This window comes from Falco rusticolus, chromosome 4 (genome assembly GCF_015220075.1).
Source record: "Falco rusticolus isolate bFalRus1 chromosome 4, bFalRus1.pri, whole genome shotgun sequence".
Taxonomy (NCBI): Eukaryota; Metazoa; Chordata; class Aves; order Falconiformes; family Falconidae; genus Falco; species Falco rusticolus.
This window is the reverse complement of record NC_051190.1, coordinates 2,776,964-2,801,189: the sequence shown is the minus strand read 5'-3', so window position 1 is coordinate 2,801,189 and position 24,226 is coordinate 2,776,964. Positions and strand designations below refer to the sequence as shown.

At 40.8% G+C, this 24,226-nt stretch overlaps 1 protein-coding gene across 3 annotated transcripts in view; it reads right to left on the bottom strand.

Annotated features, from left to right (window-relative positions):
* Positions 1-2,876: 2,876 nt before the first annotated feature.
* SLC6A1 (solute carrier family 6 member 1) overlaps positions 2,877-24,226 on the bottom strand; it is a 61,110-nt gene continuing 39,760 nt past the window's right edge. For 2 of the 3 annotated variants that reach the window (XM_037386044.1, XM_037386045.1), the window contains exons 2-15: positions 23,572-23,994; positions 22,724-22,855; positions 21,169-21,269; positions 19,323-19,432; positions 19,071-19,203; positions 17,530-17,664; positions 17,309-17,412; positions 16,875-16,999; positions 14,467-14,579; positions 12,232-12,363; positions 11,577-11,679; positions 9,616-9,716; positions 7,335-7,502; positions 2,877-5,309 (exon numbers count right to left, since the gene is read on the bottom strand). In XM_037386044.1, coding sequence (XP_037241941.1) covers positions 5,205-5,309; positions 7,335-7,502; positions 9,616-9,716; positions 11,577-11,679; positions 12,232-12,363; positions 14,467-14,579; positions 16,875-16,999; positions 17,309-17,412; positions 17,530-17,664; positions 19,071-19,203; positions 19,323-19,432; positions 21,169-21,269; positions 22,724-22,855; positions 23,572-23,806 — 1,797 coding nt within the window. In that variant the 5' untranslated portion in view covers positions 23,807-23,994 and the 3' untranslated portion in view covers positions 2,877-5,204. The remainder of the gene's footprint in view (positions 5,310-7,334; positions 7,503-9,615; positions 9,717-11,576; positions 11,680-12,231; positions 12,364-14,466; positions 14,580-16,874; positions 17,000-17,308; positions 17,413-17,529; positions 17,665-19,070; positions 19,204-19,322; positions 19,433-21,168; positions 21,270-22,723; positions 22,856-23,571; positions 23,995-24,226) is intronic. The other variant, XM_037386046.1, reaches the window with a different exon arrangement.

The window sequence follows — 24,226 nt, the reverse complement described above, 5'->3', positions numbered from 1 at the left end:
AAAATGTGAGCGTGTGTGTGTGTGCACGTGTGCAGCCGTGTCTGCCCACGTGCGCAGGGTCTGGCAGTTGGGGGTCACTGTCCCCTGGGCTGTAACCTGCCTGCTGCAGGACAGCGCCGTGAGCTCCTGAGCTGACGGAGTCAATGGCTTACACGTTTGCTCAGAAGAATAGAACAATACAGCTCTGTAGCCCTAAATATTAATTTCTGTGGAAATAGAGGAAAATTGCTCACTGTCTAGCAATTGTTAGCAGGTAAGAGTGGCAGGATTATTGACTGGCCTCAACTTGTAGAGGCAGGAGTGAGAAGTGGCAACACCTACCTCAGCTTCATAAGGCTCAGCTTTGTGGAGGGACTGATATGTTTCATTTTACTGCATTTGATTCCCCTTGTGCTCTGTTTTTTATTATTTTTTTTTTTTTTTATAGGAAGAAGAGAGGAAATAAGGCAGATTCAGACCAGAAAAAAAAACCAGGAAAAATTGTAGGTGGGTAAACCCCTTCCACCCACTTCATTCTTACTTGTTTTATTTTTAAATACCTTCCTAATCAGTCAGCATTTGTCATGAAGATAATTGACTGCTGTTGTTCTTCCTTGTCATTGCCTCGTATCCATGTGCTGAACAGCTGCCCAGGCTGCCCGGAGGAGGAGTGACTTACACCTGCCCCTATCTGCACAGCCGTGGTGCCTGCCAGGGCTGGGTGGGAAGAAGTAGTGAAGATAAGGGCAATGAGCAGAAGGTAGAGCAGAAGTTGCCGCAGCATCTTCAGGGCCATCTCTAGACACTAGGAATAACTGGCCGTATATTTATTTATACAGCATGTAGGGGGGGCTTTGTTTCTTTTTTTTTGTTTGTTTGTTTTGGGTTTTTTTGGCACAGGTTTTTGGTGTTTTTTTTTCTCATCCCTCCAATTTATGATCCTGAGCACTGTATGAAACTTGGAAAGAAAGAAGGGAATAAAAAGAACTTTTAGAATATAAAGCCTGATGCCTGCCTCCTTACTCTGATGAGTGAGCAGTAAAACTTGTTAATTTGTCGTAGTTTGGCAGATTTACGTACACAAAGGTAGGAGCAGCAACTACAGCTGGTAGGCAGCTGCTGCAGCTCACGCTTAGCTTTGAGTTGATCACGTCGGGTTCCTGGGCAATCAGGCTTTTGTGTTGGTGCTTTCCTCATCATGCCTGGCTGTGTGTGTTTGGAGGTTGCCATACAATGGATTTCTGACTCCTCTTCATTGGGAATCCAACTGGAGGTGGAAAGGACCAAGAGGGGACTGTCCGAACGCTTTACACGACCGATTTTTGCTGCTCCCTGCTGGGTTCAGCAGCAGCTGCCAGATGTGGTCGTGACTACGAAGGGATGCTGGCGGGCAGGAGATGCTATCTGGTACTTACTCCCAGGCTGCGGTAGGCATGAGTGCCTCTGCACCTGAATGCATAGCCATGCCTTTGGGTTATAACCCAGCCCCCTGTGAACCAGCCAACAGCGGGAGCTGAGTAATTTTAATAGTTAATTGTAATGCTATTGTGGCCTGAGCAGAGCAAACCAGAAATAATCAGGCTTAAAACAAACAAAAAAAAACCCCAAAAGCAACATTGTGTTATTTTAGAATAAAAGCACATGTAGCTGAACTAACACTCCTGACGAGCAAGGACATGGATTTCTCTCAGGGCATCCTGCGTTCCTGCAGGGAATAAGTGACCTTATTTGCATTTTTCTTGTTGAATTGCTGCTGGGATTTCTGCAGCATGGCAAGAGAAAATTCCTCCAGCAGAACATGGAAATATCACAGCACTAACGCAATATCCTTCAAGTAGGTTCCTTTTCCTCAGCCCCCCCTCGCTCCGGCACTGCCGCCTGGCCAGCCCCCCAGCACTGAGCGGTGCCCGCTCCCTCAGCCCCCGCGCTCAGCCTTGCTCTTGCAGCGCGGTGTGAGAGCGGCGGGCCGTGAACGCAGCACACAACGCCCGTGAAGCGAGCACTGAAGGTGCCGTACATTTCCCTCATTTCAAAAGCATCGCAGTGGCTCCTTCCCTCCTCTCCAGAACCATCCGTGACCTTCCCTGCGTGCTCCTGCCTTTTCCAAAAGCAGGCGCTGCCCCCGCCTTGGACTCGCACGGATGCTCCTTTCTAAGGCCAGCGGTTTGAATTTGAAATCGAAGAATTTTAGCTACTTTTACAGGAGCATTTTCAATTCTAGTCATGTTCTCTACATTGTTTAGACCCTTTCCCAGGGTGGTGTCCTGTTCCAGTTTGATAGGTAGATAATCACACTCAAGAGCGTAGCAGCGCTCAGCTCCTCAGCAGTATCGCATAGGTGCAGTGTAAGGCAGTGCTGTGCACCCTACTTGCCAGCTTCTCACACTTGAATGGCAGCTGATACAGAGAACAAGGATGGTTTTGGTGGAAATACATTATCTGCCCGGTCAGCGTAGGGCTACTGTCCCACCAGCCCATCGGCTCCAGCCCGGGATGGTCGGTGCCTCACTAAGGGCTTCGGAATTGGTGACTCCGGGGGCTGCGGTTCTCACCCCAGCGTATCGGCAGCAATCGCAGAACGCACCGAAGGGACATTTATTTTAAAATCCAGGCTTGTTACTAGAGCTGCTCGGAGGGCCTGGTCTGCCAGCTTCCCCCAGGAGCATCAGAGCAGCAGGAACCTTTCACGCTTTCTGTATAATGTATGCACATACTAGCTAAAATTACAGATAGAGCAGCACATATTAATTATACGCATCACAAGTGTGACACAGCATTTTGATATTTGAAGGACATACTTTTTATATATATATATCTATATCTGAAAGATTTAGAACTTGCCTCATAGAAAATAACGCACATTGGTTTTGTCCAATGAAAGACTGCGAAATTCTGAATTTAATGTATAATATAACCTTTATTTTTTTTCCTCTAAACTCTTGGAAACTTACATAACAATCGTGCTTTAATTATGACACCGTTTATAGACATTTAAAATGCATCTTAATTTATAAATATTTTACATTTGGTCCATAGAACAGGTTGCAATTTACTAAATAATACTGTACTCTTTTAAACAGGCTCTGTATATATTTTTGAATATGTATATATTACATATATATTTTTATATAGAGATAGATTTGCTTGGTGTTCAGATATTTCCTTATTGCAAAAAGCATATATGATCATACAATAATCTTCTTTTCAGGGCAAGTACTACAAAAAAGATACAGCTATTCACAGTTTACACACAGTAGTTCTACAACACTATTTTGTGCTATATGATAACGTTTGTACAGCTTTTTTCTAAAGAGCAGGTCTGTCAAACATCTGTCATAATTGTTTACAATCAAACATTAAATACTGCATTTTTCTTAGAACAACATGGGACTTGATTACATTAAACAATAAAGAGAAAGTTGGAACTTTTATCCTTAGTCTAATGAAATTCACAATTATAATGCGTATGCGTCATGTATAATGTTTGTGTAGGATGTACAGGTTTCCTCTAAATCCCAAAGACTTACAGGACTTTTGCATTTCAGCTATAGCCGTTTAGGATGTAGCTTAGATCTCATAATATTTTACAATTGATCTATGTATGAAACAGTTTAGAATCTACCAAACATACTCTGAGATTTTATGATGTAGTTTGAAATACATGTGTATTATATATATATTATTTCTACAATAATGTGCTTGACATTCTGAGAATAATACCTTATTGCAAGAACATGTTTGTCACCTTCAGACAAAAACAACAAAAAACCCAACATTCACAGTTAACATGTTTTTCACGTAGTAGTTCTACATAAATTGTGCTATCTAACATTGTACGTTGCACAAAAAATTGCTGAAAAGCATGTTTCATTGCACAGTTCTGTCACAGTCATTTACAATCAAATATCAACTGCTGCATTTTCCATACTCCTTTGTGCCTGTCATATAGCTGCCAAACGAGAAATACCGTGCAGGGCCAACCGCTGTGCTCGCCACCTGCGGTGGGGGCTTTCGAGCTGTGTGGCAAATGCAGGCTGAGCCCAAAGTGGAGACTTTTGCATTATTGAAATAGCTTTCTCTCATGCCTTCATCACCACAAATAATATGTAAATAAAACCAAAACTGTTTTCAAAGTGCTAATGATCCATATTTTTTTAATTCACTTATTAGAAACTGTTAAAGTCCTTTAACAGATTAAAAATAACGGTTGTGACTTAAACCCTACTTTAGAACTCCAAGGACAAACATCAATCTTTAAGCCATCGGTTTGGTTTCTATTTTGGTGGCAACGCAATAACAGTAAAATAATAACAGCATAGTAAAAGCTCACGCTCTCTGAGCTTGAATTGCAAATAATTTGTATTTCTTTTACTCCTGGGAATCTTTAAAAGCTCTTGGATATTACTTCTCATTTTGCTAAAAAAGGTAGAAGTAATATTTTTGCCTCTAACGTCTGCGATTCATGTCGTATTGGTTCCCAAAGATACGTTCTTTTTCTAAGAAACGGTATATGTATTTTTAAAGACATTTCTGATGCTATTTGAAAGTTATCCTGAAAGGCTAAGTACAGCCAGTGTTTGCAGCTGTGCTACGCTGTACCGCCACAAATAGCCACGTGACTTAATTTGCACTCGGAATGTTTATAAAGGCTGTGTCTACTGGTAATTGAAGGAAGTCTCCTCCCCCTCAAATAGCCACAACTGGAACAAGGTTTAAGGGCAGACTTTTTCACTGGAAATCACTTGTTTACAAAATACTTCATTCTTTTGTACAAAACAATTCCAAACTTAATTTTACTCCTGCAAAGTCAGAAATAACAGTCTTGGGATTCAGCGGTAAGAAATATTGATAAACTACTAAAAATCAGCAGCACAAAACCTCAAATAGTCGTGCTAAAAGGTAGATTAAAAAGGTCTTGGCACATCAATTTACAAATTCCAAGATATGCAACTATTATTGTGAAAGGATAAAAACATTAACAGTCTGTGGATTGCCAGAGAACACAAAACACTGTCAACATCTGAGCTCGCACAATGGTTGGATCATACCCATGGCGATTCCCTTATAGTGGAGATGACCTTTTTTCTTTTTTTCTTTTTTTTTTCTTTTTTTTTTTTTGCCACTAGAGGTAGGTAATTATATTCTCAGACATAAATTTGTGGTCATATTCAACCATTTTTTTTTGTTTTTCTGGAGTAGTGTTGGTACTTTTACAATACAGAAGTTTAGATGTAGGCTTCTTTGTTTGCTGAGTTGCTCTGTTGGGCCTGGTCTGGCCCATTTTCAGGATGAGTGATGTCTTCACTCGGCTGAATCATTACTTGGATGCGCTGTTTAAAGAACAGCAACAAATGTGAGACAGGAAAAAAAAAAAATTTCTAACCATTCTTTTTTTAAAATGCAATCCTAAAATCTTCTGTCTAATTGTTAGAGCTAAGATGAAAAATTCTGTCAGTCTCCTGCAGGACCAAAAAGGCAGTAAGTCACGTGTAGTAAAACCCAGTTTCAGCTGTGTTCTGAACTTGACACCAAGGGTCGAAAGGACACATGGAGATGGTAGGTGCCATTTTACAGTAAGAACTGAGCATGCCTAGAGGCAAGAACCGAGGAGAGCCTGCCGCTGGGACAGGCCCGGAGAGACGCTGCCAGCCCACAGGTCAAGCCCAGGGGCTGCAAGTTTGCGGTGGGCAGCAGGGACTCAAGGCTGGACCTTAGAAGTGACCGCGACGTCCCCAGGGAGAAGACGGGATTAGAGGGTACTGGCTGCAGCTTCTGGGAGTTACTACATCCAAGGATACAACAGGTAAAGTAGACTTGTATTTAGCATTGTTTTATTTCTAATCCATCTTTCCTAGTCCTTTTGTGTTCCCCGTTAAGGAAGCTTATCTGCCTGGCTCCCATCCGTATCAAGGAGAGCCCGGTTGTGATCATCGAAGCCTGGGAGTGGTGTAGGCTCCTCCTAGCATCAAATGATCACTTGTCAATGCTTTAAAAAAAGACCTTAATCCACAGCAAGACTGAGCTGAGGCACTTTTACTGTGGTCTTATACAACTCTGCCCAAGGAGGAGCTGTATTTTAGAGCAACAATTCTCCATTTCCCTGTAAATGTTTCCATAAGATTAAGGGAAAGATATTCAAATCATAGGAGCTAAGAAGAAGCAGCGGAACCCCCCCCCCCCCCCCCCATACATCTTTTTGTAGATGTCTTTGGAGGATAACAGAGTCTTTTAAAATTTGTTGAAGACAAATATTTGGATCAAGATCTGAGCAATTCATCGGTTCTGCCTAAGATCATCTGTCCCTTTGCAAAGATGGCTCTGTCAGCAAATTTTAGAATATTCCAGAAGTTCTGACAAATTCATTTTGACAGTCTTTGGTTCCCAGAAGCACAGAGGACAGAGATGCATGTTTCAATACTTGCACTGAAGAAGTGTCTGTTATGCACGCAATACTACCGGCTGGAGAGGGAAAACTGAGGATGTACCGAGATTTAAATAAAATCAGGTATGGCAATGGTATGGGATTAAGCAGTGTATGGGTCAACAACCTTATTAACATCTCACACTCCTGTAGCAGCATTTCCCTGAGGACCTTAAACCAGATTTAAGCCACGCAACACCTCTCTCGTGGGAGGTGTCACCTCCTTTTAACAAACAGAATAAGGAATTGGGGAGAGGCTCGGAGCACACTGCAATGAGAAAAAGGCGTCTAATGTTCTTCATGAAGTAACTGTTGACAGAAATCCCTCAAATAAAGACTAAAGGGAAGTGCAGCATAATCATAAAATGCGTTCCAAAGATGTTAGATGCACTTGCTCTCAGCTTCAGTGGAACAAGGCAGACGGTGTAACTTAGGTGTAAAGCAGAACAGGGACTCGGATCTTTGATCACATTGCAAGGAGATGCTAAATAGGGTCAGCGCGAGCAGACTCAAAGCAGGAGTTATGTGGGTTTAGTCCTAACAGTTTGATCCCGATTCCTTACAGCATCACCTGTCTTGATACATGACAGCATGTCCTGTGTTAATAAGGACAAATTTACATATTTTGTAAACTGCTACTTTGTTTTCTAGGTGTAAGGAACTGGGATGCAAAGTGTCTGGAACTGTCAAAGCCCAGAGATAAGGACCACATTTAACACAGTGAATTATGTTTAACAACAGATGGTACAAACACTGTCTTGTCTTTTGTCTGGTTGGTACTTATTTTGCATTGAGCTGAAAAACATAAAAACAGCTGGGCTAAGCAAGTGAGGTCACAGAAAATATATAGTAGGGAGTAATGGCCCAACAATCTTTTATCACTGCACAGGTCTTGCAAGATGAAATCATGCTGTCAGGCTAAAGAGAGACTTACCTGTTTTAAGGAGCCTTTCAGAGTTAGAAACATATATGCCATATAGCCTGGTATCAGCACCATAGAAGACAGAGCCATGAACCAGCCAACCCCTTGGCCCCATTTTGGGAAAACGTAACTTCCCATTGTGAGTGGAGTCATTTGGACAGCACTGAAGATAAATACTCCCTGCAAAATACAGCGGAAAAGGAGATTTGGATGAGATTTCCAGAGTGATCTGTATTCAAGAGTTTTTCTGGATTGACTTGAACCTCAAGCCTGCATTTACATCCAGGCAAGGAGAAATGGGTTCCTTTGGTCCTTGGTGGTGGCCACCAGGCACTGGCTTGTAGATCGGGCCTGCAGTCAGTCTTCTGGATGGAGGTTGCAGAAAATAGGCAAACGTCAGCCCACTGCACTGACCGGTTCCCCACGAGCTTATCTCTAGTGTGGGAATGTGGAAATAATGGAACAGTAATTTTGAAACTGTGAAGTCATTTGTTTGCTTGTTTCCACTAGCTTTCTTACTGGAATAATAGTACCAGTACAGCTTTACTCTACTGGTCAGCAACAGACTCTTAGAGGCTCTGAATAAGCAATGAAGTGTTCTTTAAAGCCACACTGTGCACTGACCCCTCGAATATCATCACCTAAAAGTGCTTGGTGCAGAGGCTTTGATATTTTTGAGATCCTCTGAACAAACTCGTGATGGAAAATGAGGCCAGTCAGAATGGAATCGGTGGTTCAGTAAGCGGCTACAGATCTACGTGTATAACAGACCGTATCCTATGACATTCAAAAACCACTCTGAATTTTTCAATAACAAGAGATGAGGAGACAGCTTCCCAAGAAGCTTCTTACCAAAACTAATCATCATGTTTCGAGTTAACACTGTATTTTCACATACATAACCTGCATCTCAGATTATCCAGGTATGCTGGTACGGGGAATCCACTGGTACTAGCAGAGTCCTCAGATAACCTGCACAAAATCAGAGGGAAGGGGCTATTGGGAAAGATGGGGGTCCTGGGGAAAAAAATACCTGCATATGCATGTATACTGTACCATTGATCTGCAGCACTTGGGTTGCTTTTGTGTTGGTTTCAGACAGATGACCTGCAAACATGGTATTTTTTCCTTTGAGTTCCCAAGGGAGACTCCTATCCTGGCCTGTTTCAAATGTCTAAAACGAACTGTACCAGGGAGACCTGCTAAACTGGCCAGCAAAGCAAGCAGCTCATTGTGATCCCAGGTTTGGGCCTTGTGCAGAACATGTTCCCAGAGAGGAGAATGCAGAGAGGCAGATTTTATTAGCACATCAACACCACCTCTGAACTTGCACTGGACAAGAAATTCTGCTGAAGACTTTACAAGACAGAAGAAATCTGGTAAATTTTACATACAGTGTTGGTCATCTTCCTACTATACCATTAAAATAAACAAAATGCACTCTTTTATGCCTTCTTGAACGCTTGTTTTCAGAAAAATGAAAAGACCTCTTCACCTGGGTAGAGATGAATCAAGGAACCCTCAATATAAGCACATATCTGTGCCTCTCTTTAGTGCCCCTTTTTGCTTTTCTATGGGAAATATGGAAATATGGGAATATCAGTGAGCGAGAAGTATTGTGTCATGTGTAAACAGTGTCTACTTGATCACAGGTTTTATGTGTAGTAAATTTACATTTCTTTGCTTATTATTGCAAAGTGTACTGCATGAGCTTAACTGGATAAAGTCTAGAATGAGGAAAAGACTGTACTATGGTTTCCGGTGTACAAAATCCTTGCAAGGTTTGCCAGGAAAAAACAGGAGCAACATAGTATAAACTGGGTAATATATGCCGCAGAATCCCATGAAAGAAGAACATCATCTTATAAACCTAGTCTGTTACTGGAGTAGTGCCTGTGACAGTTTACAAAATGAATGTGTTCTTGTGTATATGGAAAACTTTGGAGGGATTGCCAAATTTTATATAAGAATACAAGAAATGGAGAATACAAGAAATGGTCAAAATTTGCTTCTTACAGTTTCCTATGTCTGCCAATGAAACTCTTGACTAGTTACCATTTCCTGAGGACTAAAACAAATCTTGAAATTGTGCAAGGCTTCTTTCTTTTGGTCACAGGCTTCCTCTAACGACACTGGGTTTTGCCTATTGCCTTCAATGGAATTGCTCAAATCCTTAAAAAAGGAATGGGGTCAGAGTTAACATGAACCTGCGGGGGTGGAAATGACAATGCTGTCGCACATAGGCCACCTCATTCACCTCCTTTAAATCATATAATAAAAGTTTGTTCCTTACTGCCACAATGATAGGAGTGAAAAACGACCAGCAGAGTTTCCACCAGATGCAGGGTCTGTATCCCACCATCTCTTGGATGTTGTCATAAAATCTATTAACACCTAAATATTGAAATAAGAAAAAGCATAGAATATATTAGATAACTGATTCAAATGAAAGCTCAGTGGTTTTGAGAGACACTGTCATAAATGAGGAGGTGTATTTGGAAGCTCTATACAGACCCCGACATAACTTTTCACTTATCTGCATAGGAAAGAAATGTGCAAACTCAGAAGCACCAAGAAGCATTTTTCTCATTCCTCCGCATCATAATTAATTAATTAGTGACAGCAAACTTATTCCCATGCAAAGGCTAAAGAAGTGTCCTGGTTTCAGCTTTGATAGAGTTAATTTTCTTCCTAGTAGCTGGTACTGTGCTGTGTTTTGGATTGATGATGACAATAATGATGATAACACACAAGTTTCAGTTGTTGCGAGGCAGCATTTACACTGAGTCAAGGACTTTTCAGCTTCTCATCCCACATCACCAGTGAGCAGGCTGGGGGGAACAAGAAGCTGGGAGGGGGCACAGCCGGGACAGCTGACCCCACCTGACTCAAGAGCTGCTCCATACCACAGGACATCATGGTCAGCATGTAAACTGGAGGGAAAGCTGCCTGAGGCCACCGCTTGGGAACTGGCTGGGCATCGGTCGGCCAGTAGCGAGCAATTGTGTTGTGCATCACTTGTTTCGTATATTCTATTATTATTATTATTAACCTTCCTTTTCTGTCCCGTTAAACTGTCTTTACCTCAACCCACAAATTTTACTTTTTTTGTCCCCCCAATTCCCTCCTGCATCCCACTGGGGTGGTGTGGGGAGTGAGCAAGTGGCTGTGTGGTGATAACTGCCTTCCGGGTTAAACCACGACAGTAAGTCTGTACCATCTGAAGGTCAGATGTGACAAATGCCCTTGGTTAATTTCAACTCCAAGTCTTATTAGTATGAGAGATTTAGAATAATAGTTTACATATTAAATTGAAAAACCACACAAAACATCCCAGAGTTAACTAGCTTGACTCTGCGTGTGTATGTGCACACCATATACATGCAGAATTGCATACGGAATCAAAGAGTAGCCCTTCTGCTGCTGCTCTTACCTCCTAGCACTCCATCATCTTCTAAAAGATACATCTATCTTACTATTTAGACCTTTGATTTCTTTGTTATTTAGCTGGTGTATTTTTCCATTTGCATTTGCTGGATTCATATTCAGTATCTCTCCTCTATAAAATACTGTTCCAGCCTCTTAAGCCCATTCAAAGACAGCAGAAAGACTCCAGTTATCTAGCTTGGACTTAATTTTGTTAAAAGCTGAAGTACCTCAGTAATCATGGGAGTAGGTTTTTGGACTAGCTAACGGAGAACTAAGCTCAATTGTACAAATACTCTGCAAGAATATGATACGTATTCATTAATCTTTATACCCAGAGCTTGCCAGTCCAGACTTCTGGATATTTTAGGCCAATTATGTTAGATAAAACTGAGCAAGAAGCCTGGCTCTCACTGGCTATGACTGCAAGATCCTAGAGTGACAGAGTAATTTCTGGAAACGAAACATTCCAAAGTCCAAAAGACCTAAGTGATGCTGAGAACAGCAGTACCTACCACCTCTGAAGATCCAGGCCTTTCCAAGGAATGGGACGGGAAAAAAAAAAAAGAGGGAGATGTCACCTATTTAGTGTTCCTGAAACGCTTAGCACCTAATGACTTCCAGTGTTATACAGGGGGTGGTTTAAACAGGCAGAAGCACCTTCCAGAAGCCAACTTTGAGCCCTCGGTGGAAATAGTATGCATATAAACCAAGGCCAAGTTCAGTTTCACCCTCAGTGTGTGCACACACAAAAGAAAAAAAAATCAGTAAATGAAGTATCCTTACGATGTGCAAAACTTACAGGAAAAATAGAAACATATTGTTTACCGTAGCACCAGGATATCGAGATGCACTCAAAGAATACAAGGAACAAAAGACTCATTCCACTGGCAGAGTAGTAGTCAAAAAGCTTAAACACATAGATTCCACCCTAAAACATAAAAGAAGTGTTAAAATAAATAGTAAGGACTCGAATTTCAAGACAGATTAAAATCCAAGCTAGAAAGTAACAGTGGTGAATAGGTTAGGGACATATTAATGTAAATTAATTAAAGTTAAGTAGTCTTACAACGCTTGAGGTCAATACTGACAAAAATTAGATTACTGCTAGATTTCAATTAACCAGTTTAATTTCACTTTATTCCTTTTTGTTCAATACTTTAACCATTTCCCTAAAATCGTTCCCCAGCTAGGAGACCACAGGAAGCCGTGGAGAACACCCCTGGACACCACTTCTTGGCCTGTAAGACAGACTGTAGCCATGTGCAGGTTACTGCCACCCGAACCATGAAGCAGGACAAACTGCACACACGGCGAACAGGCATTTTACTCTTGTAAGTTAAAGTCTGCTTCCTGAAGTCTGCAGATAGTGTTGACAACAGATCCCTGCCACTTCAATGGCTGGCAGTGATTCCTGGTTGGAGCAGGGGAAGGGAGAAATAAAACGGATGCTGTATGTCAGACGTTCCTCTACAGAACATACCTGAGTAATGTTGGACAGCCCTATCAGATAGGAAACAATGCATACAGCAGCAATGAAGAGTTCTCTTCGATTGCGCAATAACTTCGGAAATTCATCCACCAAAGCTGTTATGAATCCTTCCACAGTGCAGAACTGCAAGTCAAGTTAGAAATAAAATACAACGCAATGCAATACAACAGCAGGATTACATTTAGAGGAGGAGTTTTCAGTAGCACCCATCACTGGCCTACACTGCATCCGTTAAATGATAAATGAAAATTCGCATGGCTTCAGTGGAAGCAGTGCTTCTGAATATACTTGTTTCTGTCTAAAAAGATCTGTGCATGAAGGCTTCCAGCTAGAAAAACTCTCAAGATTCCAAACTATGAACTATAGCATGGGCTTTATGAACATAAAGTGCTCGTTCTTGTGATAGAAAAAGATACACATACAGCTGAAGGCTCTGACCCCTAGATCCTTCAAAACCTTACACTTCTCCTTTCTGTGATGTACTCACGTACGTGAAAGCCAATAGACACAGAAGTCTAATCAGATTGATGCTTTGGGGTGAAGGTTAAAGACACAAGATAGATTCTCATATGTAATAATCAAATAATTTTTGTATCCCCAGAAAAGTTTGTTGCTGATTATGTGGTCCTCCAAATGGAAAGCATGGCTATACTTCAGATTTTTTCTGTATTTATATATTCAAATTAAATGTTATCGTTACGATGGCTGAAATAATGAAAAACAGAAGGTATGTAAAGTACTAATTTCTAGCCGTGCAATCAGAATTTAACCAATAGTTACAGTTCCTATAAATTCTAGTGTATGAAATGTTTCACTGATAGACAGAAAATTAAGAAAGCATGACAGCCTGTAGATGTATATTCTTTTTAATAATATTAGACTACCTTCCTCAGCTGTTAGTTGCCTAGAGACAAGTTCTTTCAAGAATATTTTTGACCCAATTAATTTCACAGTAGTTTCCCCCCAGACTAAGCAATAGGTTTTAATGTCAAGCCTGAAGCTTATTGGAAACCAAAGAAATGGAAAACATGCATTTCCAGCTTCCTTGCATGTTGCAGGATGAAATGCCCTCTTGGTCTTTTTGTATTTTGGTTCACAAGCTGAAGTCAACTCGTATTTGTAAAAAATGATGGATCTTTGCTACTGAAAGACTAGTACAGTATTAAGCTAGCAATTCTTACATTTTTTTACGTGCTATGAAGACTGTGCAAATAACTGTAAGGTGCTGGCTTGACAGCTGTAACTATTTGCAAGCAGATTAACACATCTGCCTATGACTGGTCAAACATGAATGACCAAACATTTCAGCAGGCAGAAGGGACGTCCCTGAAGAAGTCCTCAAGGTATGCTTTGCAAAATAAGACAGAGTGCTTTCTTTAGTGCTTACAATATAGTTGCTATCTGTATTAAAATTATTATTGATCAATGAATGCTTTTGTTGGATACAGTCCTTTCTAGCATCTAAAGTGCTTTTTCTTGTTCTGTGTGTTTTCTTGTTCATTTTGAAATAGACAGTTTTTAAGTGATTGCATGATGTGATTATTTAATTATTTAATCTAGACGGTAACTCCGGAGAATACCTTTCTTGGATTTGCAGAACCTCTAGGTTGTGCCTTCCCATTAATTTCCAGTTGCCAGATACCATCTATAACTCTTAACTAAGGCCTGAACTAATAAAGATTTGATCCTTACCATTAGGGAGTGATTTCAGAACACAGTAAGATGCTGAAAGTCCTCATGAACAAGCCTACTGCCTCCTGAATTTGCTCCTGACGTTTGTATGTTTAGAATGGAAAGTGTGCTGCAACTTTTTACTCCATGTGGTGAATTCTGAAGTTGCCTTTCAAAAATATTTGTGGCATCTAAATATTGTAAAACATATCCCAGTGTCTCCTACATTGATGAACATTGCAGAGGTATTTTTAATACTGTGATCAGTTAAGATTTCAAAGAAAGTTCCTTTTGTCTGCAGAATAAATTTTCTGCACATTTTGTATATGCTTCCAACAGTTTGTAAAAAAGCAAAAGTGTCTTAGTATCAGTTTTTTACTATTCCAGACTCCTTGTTTTTTCCTCTCCTTAGTACCTCCTATTATTTATTTGATTATTCCAGAAACCATTCCGCTCCACTAACAGCTGGCAGTGCAGAATGCACAGAGAGAGGCCAACCTTGTATCATGCAGTTGCAGAAAATTTACCTTCATCGTTAATTTTTACACGTTTTACCTGACTGTCAATTCCGAGCATAAGCAACATGGAGAAGAACAGTATTGCCCACAAAGGAGAAATTGGTAATTGTGTCACTGCTTCTGGATAAGCTAGAAATGCCAGTCCAGGGCCTGGTAGGAGAAACAGGAGAGAAAATGTCAATGTGATTGATTGGGTGTTGTAGTTATCTGCTCCTGTTGCTGTGTAGGCTTTAGGTTCACTTGAATGACTCAACCATGGGTGCAGCATCTGACCAGGGATTTCAGCCTAATCGGTGTTCACTGACCAAGAGCTCAGTGCATTTATCTTGCTTTTAAAACGAACCAACCAAAACGATGACAAAAAAACCCCCAAACAAAACCAACCAAGCAAGCAAAATACTAGATGCAGTTCAGAAGCTGCTCCTGAGAGACCCCTTTACGTAGCAAAGAGAAGGAACGTTATCCTCGGCCAGGGTTACATCTCCAGGTACCCATCAGCTTTCTCTCCCTCTCAAGTAGTTACTGATAGCTGTAATCTGCTGTGCACCAAGTCATTCAGAAGAGAAACAAAGACAGCTCAGAAATGGAGAAGGCACTTCCCAGCATTTATAGTATTCCTATTTGCTATTCCATTCCATTAACTATCTTAAAATACACATTTTAATAAACTATGTAGTTGTGAACAGCGAAACCTTTTCATCTGTGCTCCTACTAACTGCTGATGGGGGCAGAGTGCTAGAAGGAGACTATAAATTTTTACTAAAAGAAGAGGAGCTCATTTTGTTGTCATAGCATATCTGGAAGTCAGCTGATGTCAGGTTAAGAGGGAAACTTGTAGCAAACTAAGTACTCACAGAAATAAAATGAGTATGCCCAACCTAAGAGGGGGTGGGGGTGGGTGGGTATCTGAATTTTCAGTTTTCATTAAAAGTAAGTGTGTCTGTGACAACTGGTTGGACATACGTAGTTTTCAAACCAGTGAAGTTTTAACATTAGACCCCTGAATCGTCAAAGTAAACGCAATGCAGCTTTTCAAACAATTACTTGCTAGCAATACCAGATATGATCAGAATGCCTTCCAAATGGCAGCAGTAAAAGCAAAATAAACTTAAGATAAACATGTTTTTAATTTCACTCTGTTATACATTCCACCAAAATGCAGCTACAACTTTTAATATTGTTTGTTTTCTAAAGCTGCATAAAAGATCACAAAACAACATGTCCCATGGTACTAAAATAAAGCATCAGGTTCTGAGCTTGCTAGGAGAAATGGAAGCCCTTAATTAAAAGGTCAAATTTCCAAATAGCCTTTGCAATTAGTGGCCACAGGAGATCATGTGCATCTTTCAGAAGTCCATTATCTTAGGTGCCTTAAAACGTATTTAGGAGCTTACGATATAAAAATATTGTTCTGTTTGCAGATGTCATCTTTATATAGTTATATCTATGTCAAAGACATAAATCCAAGGAGCTTATTTCACACACCACTGACTTTCCAGAGCATTTTTGGATAACCGTGCATGCCATCATAATTTTTTTCTTAATTTCTTTCTATGTGTAGTTTATTGAAGGTTATTTTTAGGGCTTAAATTCTGTACTTCTCTAATGAAGGAAATATTTCATCAATGGGATATGTTTACTAGTATAGTAAGATGTATTTTGTCCACCAGTGACTTCCAACCAAGCCTTCAGTTATCAGATCCCTCCCTGTGGCCAGAACTGCTAAATGAGTGTCTGGTACACCAGCTGGGTTAGGGAAACCATCTGCTCTGCTACTTTAAGCTTTTTCATCTGGAAGAAAGACAAGCAACTGCAAACAATAGCAGAATTCTTCCATGGACATCTTACTGCCCTAAGTAAAATGACTTTGATAATAAAGGGTCCCCTAAATTTGGCTGATAGCCGTAGGTCTGAACAGGTGAGAAATGGAGCTGCCTCAAAGGGTTTAACCTCAAGAAACAGTAAAGGGAATTTTAAAACCTAACTGAATTTGAAAATGGTGGTGCCAAAACCATAATAACCACCATTGCTCCTTTCAGTTTGTTTTTAAGAATTTCAGTAGCAAGAGGCTCATAATCTGATGTCACAGCTAAGCACTGAAGCACCACACTGTGCTGCCACCTCTTGTAAAGGCATCCCCTGGAAGCTGTGTTCATCAGTAGTCACTGCGTCAGCCTGAGGTGAGTCTCTGGCTGACCACTCCGCACACCAGAGGTCTGAGAGCACGAGGCAGGCAGGCAGACCTTCTGCTCGACAGGAAATGATTTCGCTGCTGCTGCCTTGAGAGGTTGGAAACAATGCTTGCCCTTTCGCAATCAGTAACAGGGAGGTGAGGAATGTTTTGAGGGAGGGATTTTGTACAATTAGATGACGCAGCTGGATACAACGTACAAATGAAAAATAACTGATGCCACTGAACAACTCAGAGAAAAATATATTGGATACCTGATGCTGCAACATCTGCAATAGGCCTCTTTGTGACATTAGCCATGAATCCAACAATGGAGAAGATGACAAAGCCAGCAAACATGCTTGTGCATGAGTTTATGCAGCACACTATGATGGAGTCCCTGAAATAAAGGTAAGGTGCTTTAAGCAGTAGGTAAAGCAATGCTACTATCCATCAGCATATTAACCTTTTTTCCTGTGAAAAGATTTCATGAGTTAGGATTCCACAGTTTGGGTTCCATTTCACTCTGGACAAGTCACACTGTCTCTCCTATTAGTGTAAATGCAGTTATACATCTCATTCCTAGTTAGATTTAACAATATTCAGATAAGAGACTACACTTTTATTTCAATGATACAGTAGACAGAAAGAATCCAGCTCCAGCTGAGACAGGAAAGTGCCATTGTAATATGTGCAGTCATCTGCTTACCTGTAAACATTATTGTGGAAAGGGTTGTAACTCCCAAGGGCAATCAGTGAACCAAGACCCAAACCATAGGAGAAGAAAATCTGTGTAGCAGCATCCAGCCAAACCTGATTGCAGGAAATAATTTTTTTTAAAATCTGTTTCTGCACTTGAAGAGCAGGTCATATGTCTGAAAGGTGAACAGTTAGTAGTGAAACTTTTGTTTACAATGGTGGAATATTTACCTCAGAGTCTGAAAGCTTACTGAAGTTGGGAGTTATATAGAATAAAATGCCTTCCTTTGCTCCAGGCAGTGTTACACCACGGAAGAACAAGATAAGCAGCATAACATAGGGATAAGTAGCAGAGAAATATACCACCTGATGTGAAGAAACAAGACATTGTAAGTGTCGAAGGAAGAATGATCTGTGCTTATTAACACTTCAGAAAATATTTGCTCCCTAAAAATACTGTAGCAGCAATTGAGGCTGACTTTTAAAACTGAAGCAGTTATCCATGGAAAAGCTTGGTGTGGAAACGGGAGTGCCCACTGCAGAGTTCCCTAAACACCATGTCTACAAGGCAGGTGGCTGTTGGGGATTTTCCTGAAGGTGGAATATAGTGGACTAGGATATTTTTGCACAAGGGGCTCATGCTTTTCTTTTTTTGTATTCAAGAAGGGGAGCTCCCAAAAGCACAAGGTTCATGGCACCAGTACCCTGCTTGTAGAACAACATCTGTTAGTTTATTTCTCCATCTCTCAGACACCTGGTCATGTATTTTTCACACTCTCTCCTCATCTGTGTAATGATATACAGGGTCCTACTCTCTTGCCTTTTCAAAAGCCCTCGAAAAAAAGACACTATCAAGTCAGATTCCAAAGAAACAAAGCCAGCCCTCCTTTTGCCACCTTCTCTGCAGACAGGAGAACTGAAATGGTTTGGTCTGAGCTCAGCTAGGTTGTGTTCAACATGCAGCTTGAAGTGGGGGTCACAGTTACAACCCTCTTGTCAAAAGTTAACAATTCATTCTTTCAGTGTGAAAAAAACCCTAGTCCTCTACAGCAGACCTGAGGTCTTACAACCCAAGCCTTCAGTTGCCACCAAGCCTGATGGCTGCAGCTTTTCGCTTCCCTAAGATTTCTCCCTCTCTCCAATGTGGCAGGAAAAGGTATATGCCAATGTTGGATGCTGCTGCTCTCATTCCTGGAGAAAGGTCTGTCAATAATATAATTTCTGCTAGTTTGTTAGTAAATTCCATTTTGCACTCAGAAACCAGCCAGACTCCAAGAAGTACAGCATGCAAGTGTGACTGTGGAAAGAACCACCTGCGGCTTTCATTCAGTACAAGGAAAGGAGGGGGTAGCTCTTCCATGAAGTACAGCTTCAACACTTACATATCTGAGCCCAGCAAGAGCTGTGCAATAAATGCATGCTTCTCACCGAAGCCAAAACACTGCATCCTCTCTCTGTCGCTATCCAGACTAGCTAGAATATTCATCCCAGGGACAAGCAGACATATTTTTAGGTCACTTTATACCTGGCAAAGCCAAGAAGTCTATTAAGTGAACATATCATCTAAGACTGTGGTCAGATCTAGCTACACAGCAGTCAGCCCTTTGAAAAACACGGCGCTGTATCAATTCAAGAAAGATAGAAATTAAGTACTTCACAGAGCTTTTCCAGCAAAACTATCCCCAGTGCTTCTTACCTCAAGAATTTTCAGAATATTTGAGTAAAATGGGAATTTTTAATTGAAAAGTATTCACAGTACTTTTTAATCTTACCTTTCCAGTCCAGCCTACCCCCTTCCAGATACAAAAATACACCAGAATCCAGGCAATTGCTAGAGTAATTGCTAGCGGCCATCGGATTTGCCCTGGTTTTTCCAATCCATCAGTCATCTGGTGCATGTTGCGTCTAGAATAAGCCAAGAGAATGGTGTATTTGGCAACTAATTCAGAAGATAGCATATGAATGATAACAAGTTGATCCTTGCATATGCATAGGAATGATATAGAGAAAAATTATCAGCTTACTCCCAGAATTCGACCACAGCACTTGTCATGTTGGTGGTGTTTGCTAAGGTATAATTGGAGAAGCAGTGGTCAGTGTTCCATGGGTTCTCACAGTGTTTCCAAGGAAGAGTCTATTTAAGAAAGAGAGAGAAACCTATACAGTAAAATACTTTAAAAGTAAGCATTACCTTAGATATATCTCTCTCTACTAGAAATGACAGTTGAGTGGAGAACTAATAGACTTTGAGTTCTGCACTGCACTGATATCCCTGGGGTGCATGTCTGCCACATAAGTTATTTAACTTCATATCAACTGTGTGAATCAGATGTGAAAATATTTCTTCCTTTCTTTAATATATCAGCCCAAATGCTTTGGAATCTGATACGCCTCTCAGCATGTGAGAATATATTGAGCGCTACAAGAAACAAGGGCAGCAGAAAGGACCTCCTGGAGGTCTTGTTACTTCTTGTTGCACTAGAGGTAATAAAGGTGTGATGGTTATTGATCAGAGATTTCCATTTTCCCCTCACATCAGGGGACAATTAGAAAAGTGTAAACCTTCTATTTTCTACATGAGTTTTCTACATGTGTTCATTACATTAAGTTATCTTTCAAGAAGTTCTGAGAAGCAGAGGTTGTTTCAACATGATATCCATTAGAACAAATCTCATTTAGATACAACTCAAATATTCTTCTGATGGCCAATCTTGGAAAATCCTCTCACAGAAAATGTTGGATCAGGATACTGCATATTTTACATACAAGGATAAGAGGCTTCAAGGGAAGTCAATATTCATCTAATATGGGCCAGTGCACCACTTCCAGGCTGACTGACCTTTCACATCAATAACATACCTCACGATAACAAAAAAAGAAATGGTCATGTCACTCCCAGATATTAATTAATGCAAAGCTGTTCAAGGGGCAATTCTTGAAAGCCCAGAAAAAGCAAGCATAAACAAAATTTTTGGAAGAGAGAATTGAACAATAATGCATTAATTACTGAGACTTATGTAAGAATGCTTCCTCAGATGGCCAAAACCCACAAATCAGACATCAGACGTACTCAGCCGATGAATCACCCTTGAGGGGGGGAAAATGCAGCTAAAAATAAAGTTAGAAGGAAAGAAAACAAACAAAAATAGCAACAATGAATGGAAGTTCAGAGCTAATCAAGTCACGGACCTTCCATTCCATGGAGATTTATTTAATAAACCCCTCCACTATTGAAACATATTGCAATGATACTATTTCCCCAAGAACTAACATTTGTGTGGCTGCTGTAGAAGAAAAAAAATAATCAGTTATACACTAGAATTTTTCTCAGGGGACTGCAGGCTCAAAGGCAAAGGGGTACTAGTACTGTTGTTAGCATTGCCAGGGCGAGGAGTCTGAAGCCTGAGCATGACTTCCTAAGCAAAGAAGCAAGCAGGCATGCTTGCAATTAAAGGGCAGAGACAATTAATAAGTGAAACTAAAAGGGTGCAGATGAAAGAGCTGTGGCTTTAAAGATTAAGATGAGGAAATTTAAACAAATCGTTAACAAAGAGAAGCCTGTGGCTGCAAAATAACCTATGACCGTTTTGCCACTGGCATTCCTGGAACGGAATATTTTCCTCACAGTTTTCTATTGTACATTAAGGAATGTAGAGAAATTTCTTGTGGAGAAAAAAATTTTAAAAACACGTTTTTACCAAATAGTTTTCCTTTAGTAAGGAATGGCTTACCCTACTAATTTATATGCATTTTGTGTCAAACTCACATCTTTACAGTGAGACAGATTAATCAACCATCTCTATGTCACTTTGCTTTACATCCAAAAAACAATTCCAACCCCCCCCACCCCCCCCCAACACACACACTTACAGTGGTAAAGGAATTATACAGGTAGTATATGGCCCATGAAATAATCACAATGTAGTAAATATTTAGCCAAAAGGAAAGGACTGCAGCAGCTAGTCCCACACCTGTAAAAAAAAAAATAAAAAGAATCAAAAGAAGGTAACCTTTAGTAACATTTGTACAAGTGTCAAATGAAGAGCTGCAGTTCAGAAGGACAAATACAACATAGGGGGCAGATACCATTTACTAAATTTTGTAGAAGCTAAGTGAAAATTTTAGAAGTACCATTATAAAGAGGTCATTAATTTGGGTGATAGTTCAGTCATCCATAAATTTAATCTCAGTGTCCCGTTCTCTGTGTGTTGCAATAAGGAGTGACATTTGCCGCTGCTGAGATTTTACAGGCATTTTTTACTCCTAGAGAAAAGAGCTGTATCAGCTTATTCTCTGAAACAGGAGTCCCACAGAAACTTCTGGCAGATGCATGCAAATTGAGTATGGGTCATTAAGACCGGCTAGCTGTTTAGTACACTGATCAAAATGCTGGATGCTTAGTATAATGCTATTACATCACCTCAGACTAAAGGAATGTCAGGGGTTCCACAATGAGGATGCCTTGTCTTTTACCCCACATGGAGATGTCAGGGGTATTTTAAAATATTCAAGCTGGTGGCAGTTGCCACATGACGTTAAACGGGAGGAAGTGCTCAAAATAATAAGTATAATGCAAAGCAAAGCCTGTACTTCACATTGTGCCCCCTACCAACAGCAGTGACCCAAGCAAAGTGAAAATACTTACTTGTGAGAAATATTATTGTCTCTCTGGGTTTTCCCACACAAAATTTTCTAGAACAAAATTACTCTAAACACACTTCTAGCTCACCCTATGCTGTCAGTTCCACTGTGTGAAGTAATTTATAACTCAGTGCGTAACTTGGTCCTCTGCTATTCCAGAAGTCAGCTCAGGAGCTCTTAAGTGTCACGGAATTTGGGACTAGAGGGTGAAAAGCACCATTTGTAAGGTTTGTAGGTCTACACAGAACCTAAATTAAAACCTTTAGGTTCTAGCAACGAGAAACTTCACACTAGCTAAAAATTTAAGTGTGGAATGAGCCTGTCCTAAGGAATTCAGCATGAAATGGCCATATTTGAAGTGTCTGGCTTTTGATTTTCAATAAAGAACAACAGGAGATACAAACGTCTGTGCCCTCAACTAGAAACAATGTTTAGCAAATTGCTGTGAACAGAGTTCCATACTTGCTCAGACAAATATTGCTAGATTTAATATGCTATTTTGAACTGTCTTTACATGTTCCTAACAAAACATAAAAGTTTTTTAAGTTCAGAAATAAGTTTGTTGAGATTTTAATGCTCAAGTCTCGCTACTTTTAATGGGGAATGAATAATACCCTAGCGTGTTTCGAAATTGTCAGTTACACCTCAGAAAAAGAGGGGGTTTTGTAGAAAATTATGGTTTAAGTAAAAATATGAAGGCATAAAGAAACACCCTTGCCCTGTCACTTTGTGCAACTTCTACAACTTGGAAACAAATGGAAAGTAATCTCATTTCATACTGTACCTTTGAACATTGGAGCAAGCTTCCACACTCCGAGGCCTCCTATAGATGTATACTGACCAAGGGAACACTCCAAAAGAAACAGTGGCACTCCAGCAAAAATTAAAGTAAGGAAATAGGGAATCAGGAATGCACCTAATAAGAATAAAAAAAAAAGTTTGTTACAGTGGTGAGGAACAGAGGTGAGTTTCCACTGTTTCCGTCCCTATTGTATATGAAAACAAACCCACATTTTTTTCCTCCTAAGTGTAACTTTTTTGAAAAGTTAGTGGAAAGTACACTTCTGAACTAGTATCTCAAGAAGTGCAAATAAGGGGAAAAATATACCTACTAATCATTTAAATACTTTCTGTTTAAGTAAAAAGCTAAAATCCAGAAGGACTGTGTATTTTGTTGCTTTCATCTATCACAGGAGCACGCAGAGAGCATAAAGGCTTTAACCAGAACTGGCTGCTTTCCAGCTGGAGTTAGCCTTTTGTGGGAAGCTCGGAGACAGTATTACAAGCTGTATGCAATCCTCTCAAAAACTCAGTCCAAAAGACAGAGTGCTCCGAAGGGTTGGAGGGCAATGTGCTTTAGTTCTGCTCTAATGCCTCAAGGGCTTTCAAGAGCACCTGCCAACCAGAAGTTCGAATAAACTCCAGAGTGGACAGCAGAGCATCACACTGCAAAATGGCTCCAACCTTCCATATGCAAAGCATAAAACCAAGCAAACAAACAAACAAGCCACCAAACCCGAAATACAGATGAAAAAGCTATTAAAAGCAAGTTCTACTTCAGTAATAATTTTTTATGGTGAATTCTAATATACGAATATATCAGAGGTTGTAAGAATGAAACAGCAAACGTACCTCCACCATTCTTGCCACAAAGGTATGGAAATCGCCACACATTCCCTAAGCCAATGGCATAACCTACACAGGACATAAGAAAGTCAAATTTTCCTTTCCATGTATCTCTGTCCGGAAGATCCGTCTTCTTCTTCTGCACTTTTACTACCAAGGTTTTAGGCTTGTCATTGGTGATCGAAGCATCCACCTCCGTGGAGATCTGCCCATCCGCCACTTTGGTTCCGTTCGTTGCCATGTCTCGGGCCTTGGCTGACGAGGCTCTGGCAGCAGCCGGGCGGGCGATTTCGGCTCCGGTCCACGTGGACAGCAGCTTTGCGGCTGGTAGTCACCCCCGGGCGCGGCGGCGGGACAGGCGCAGCACCCCCAGCCCCCGCCGGGAGCCCCCTGGGTGGGCCACGACCCGGCACCAGCTGCTGGATCCCTCTGTAACAGACAAGAGCACAGGAGTCAGATCTGCTCCAGCAGCATGCCAGGCACCATGGCGAGGGCAGTCACCAGAGAAAGCTCTGTGACGCGGGCGTCCCACCGAAGGGCTCGGCTCTGCCCGTTGGATTGTTTCTTATTGACTCAGCAGAAGGCAGGGCAGAGCTAACACAGTCCCCCCCAAACAAACTCCGAGTCACAGTTATCTGTTTTTTCCCCCCTATAGATCCCT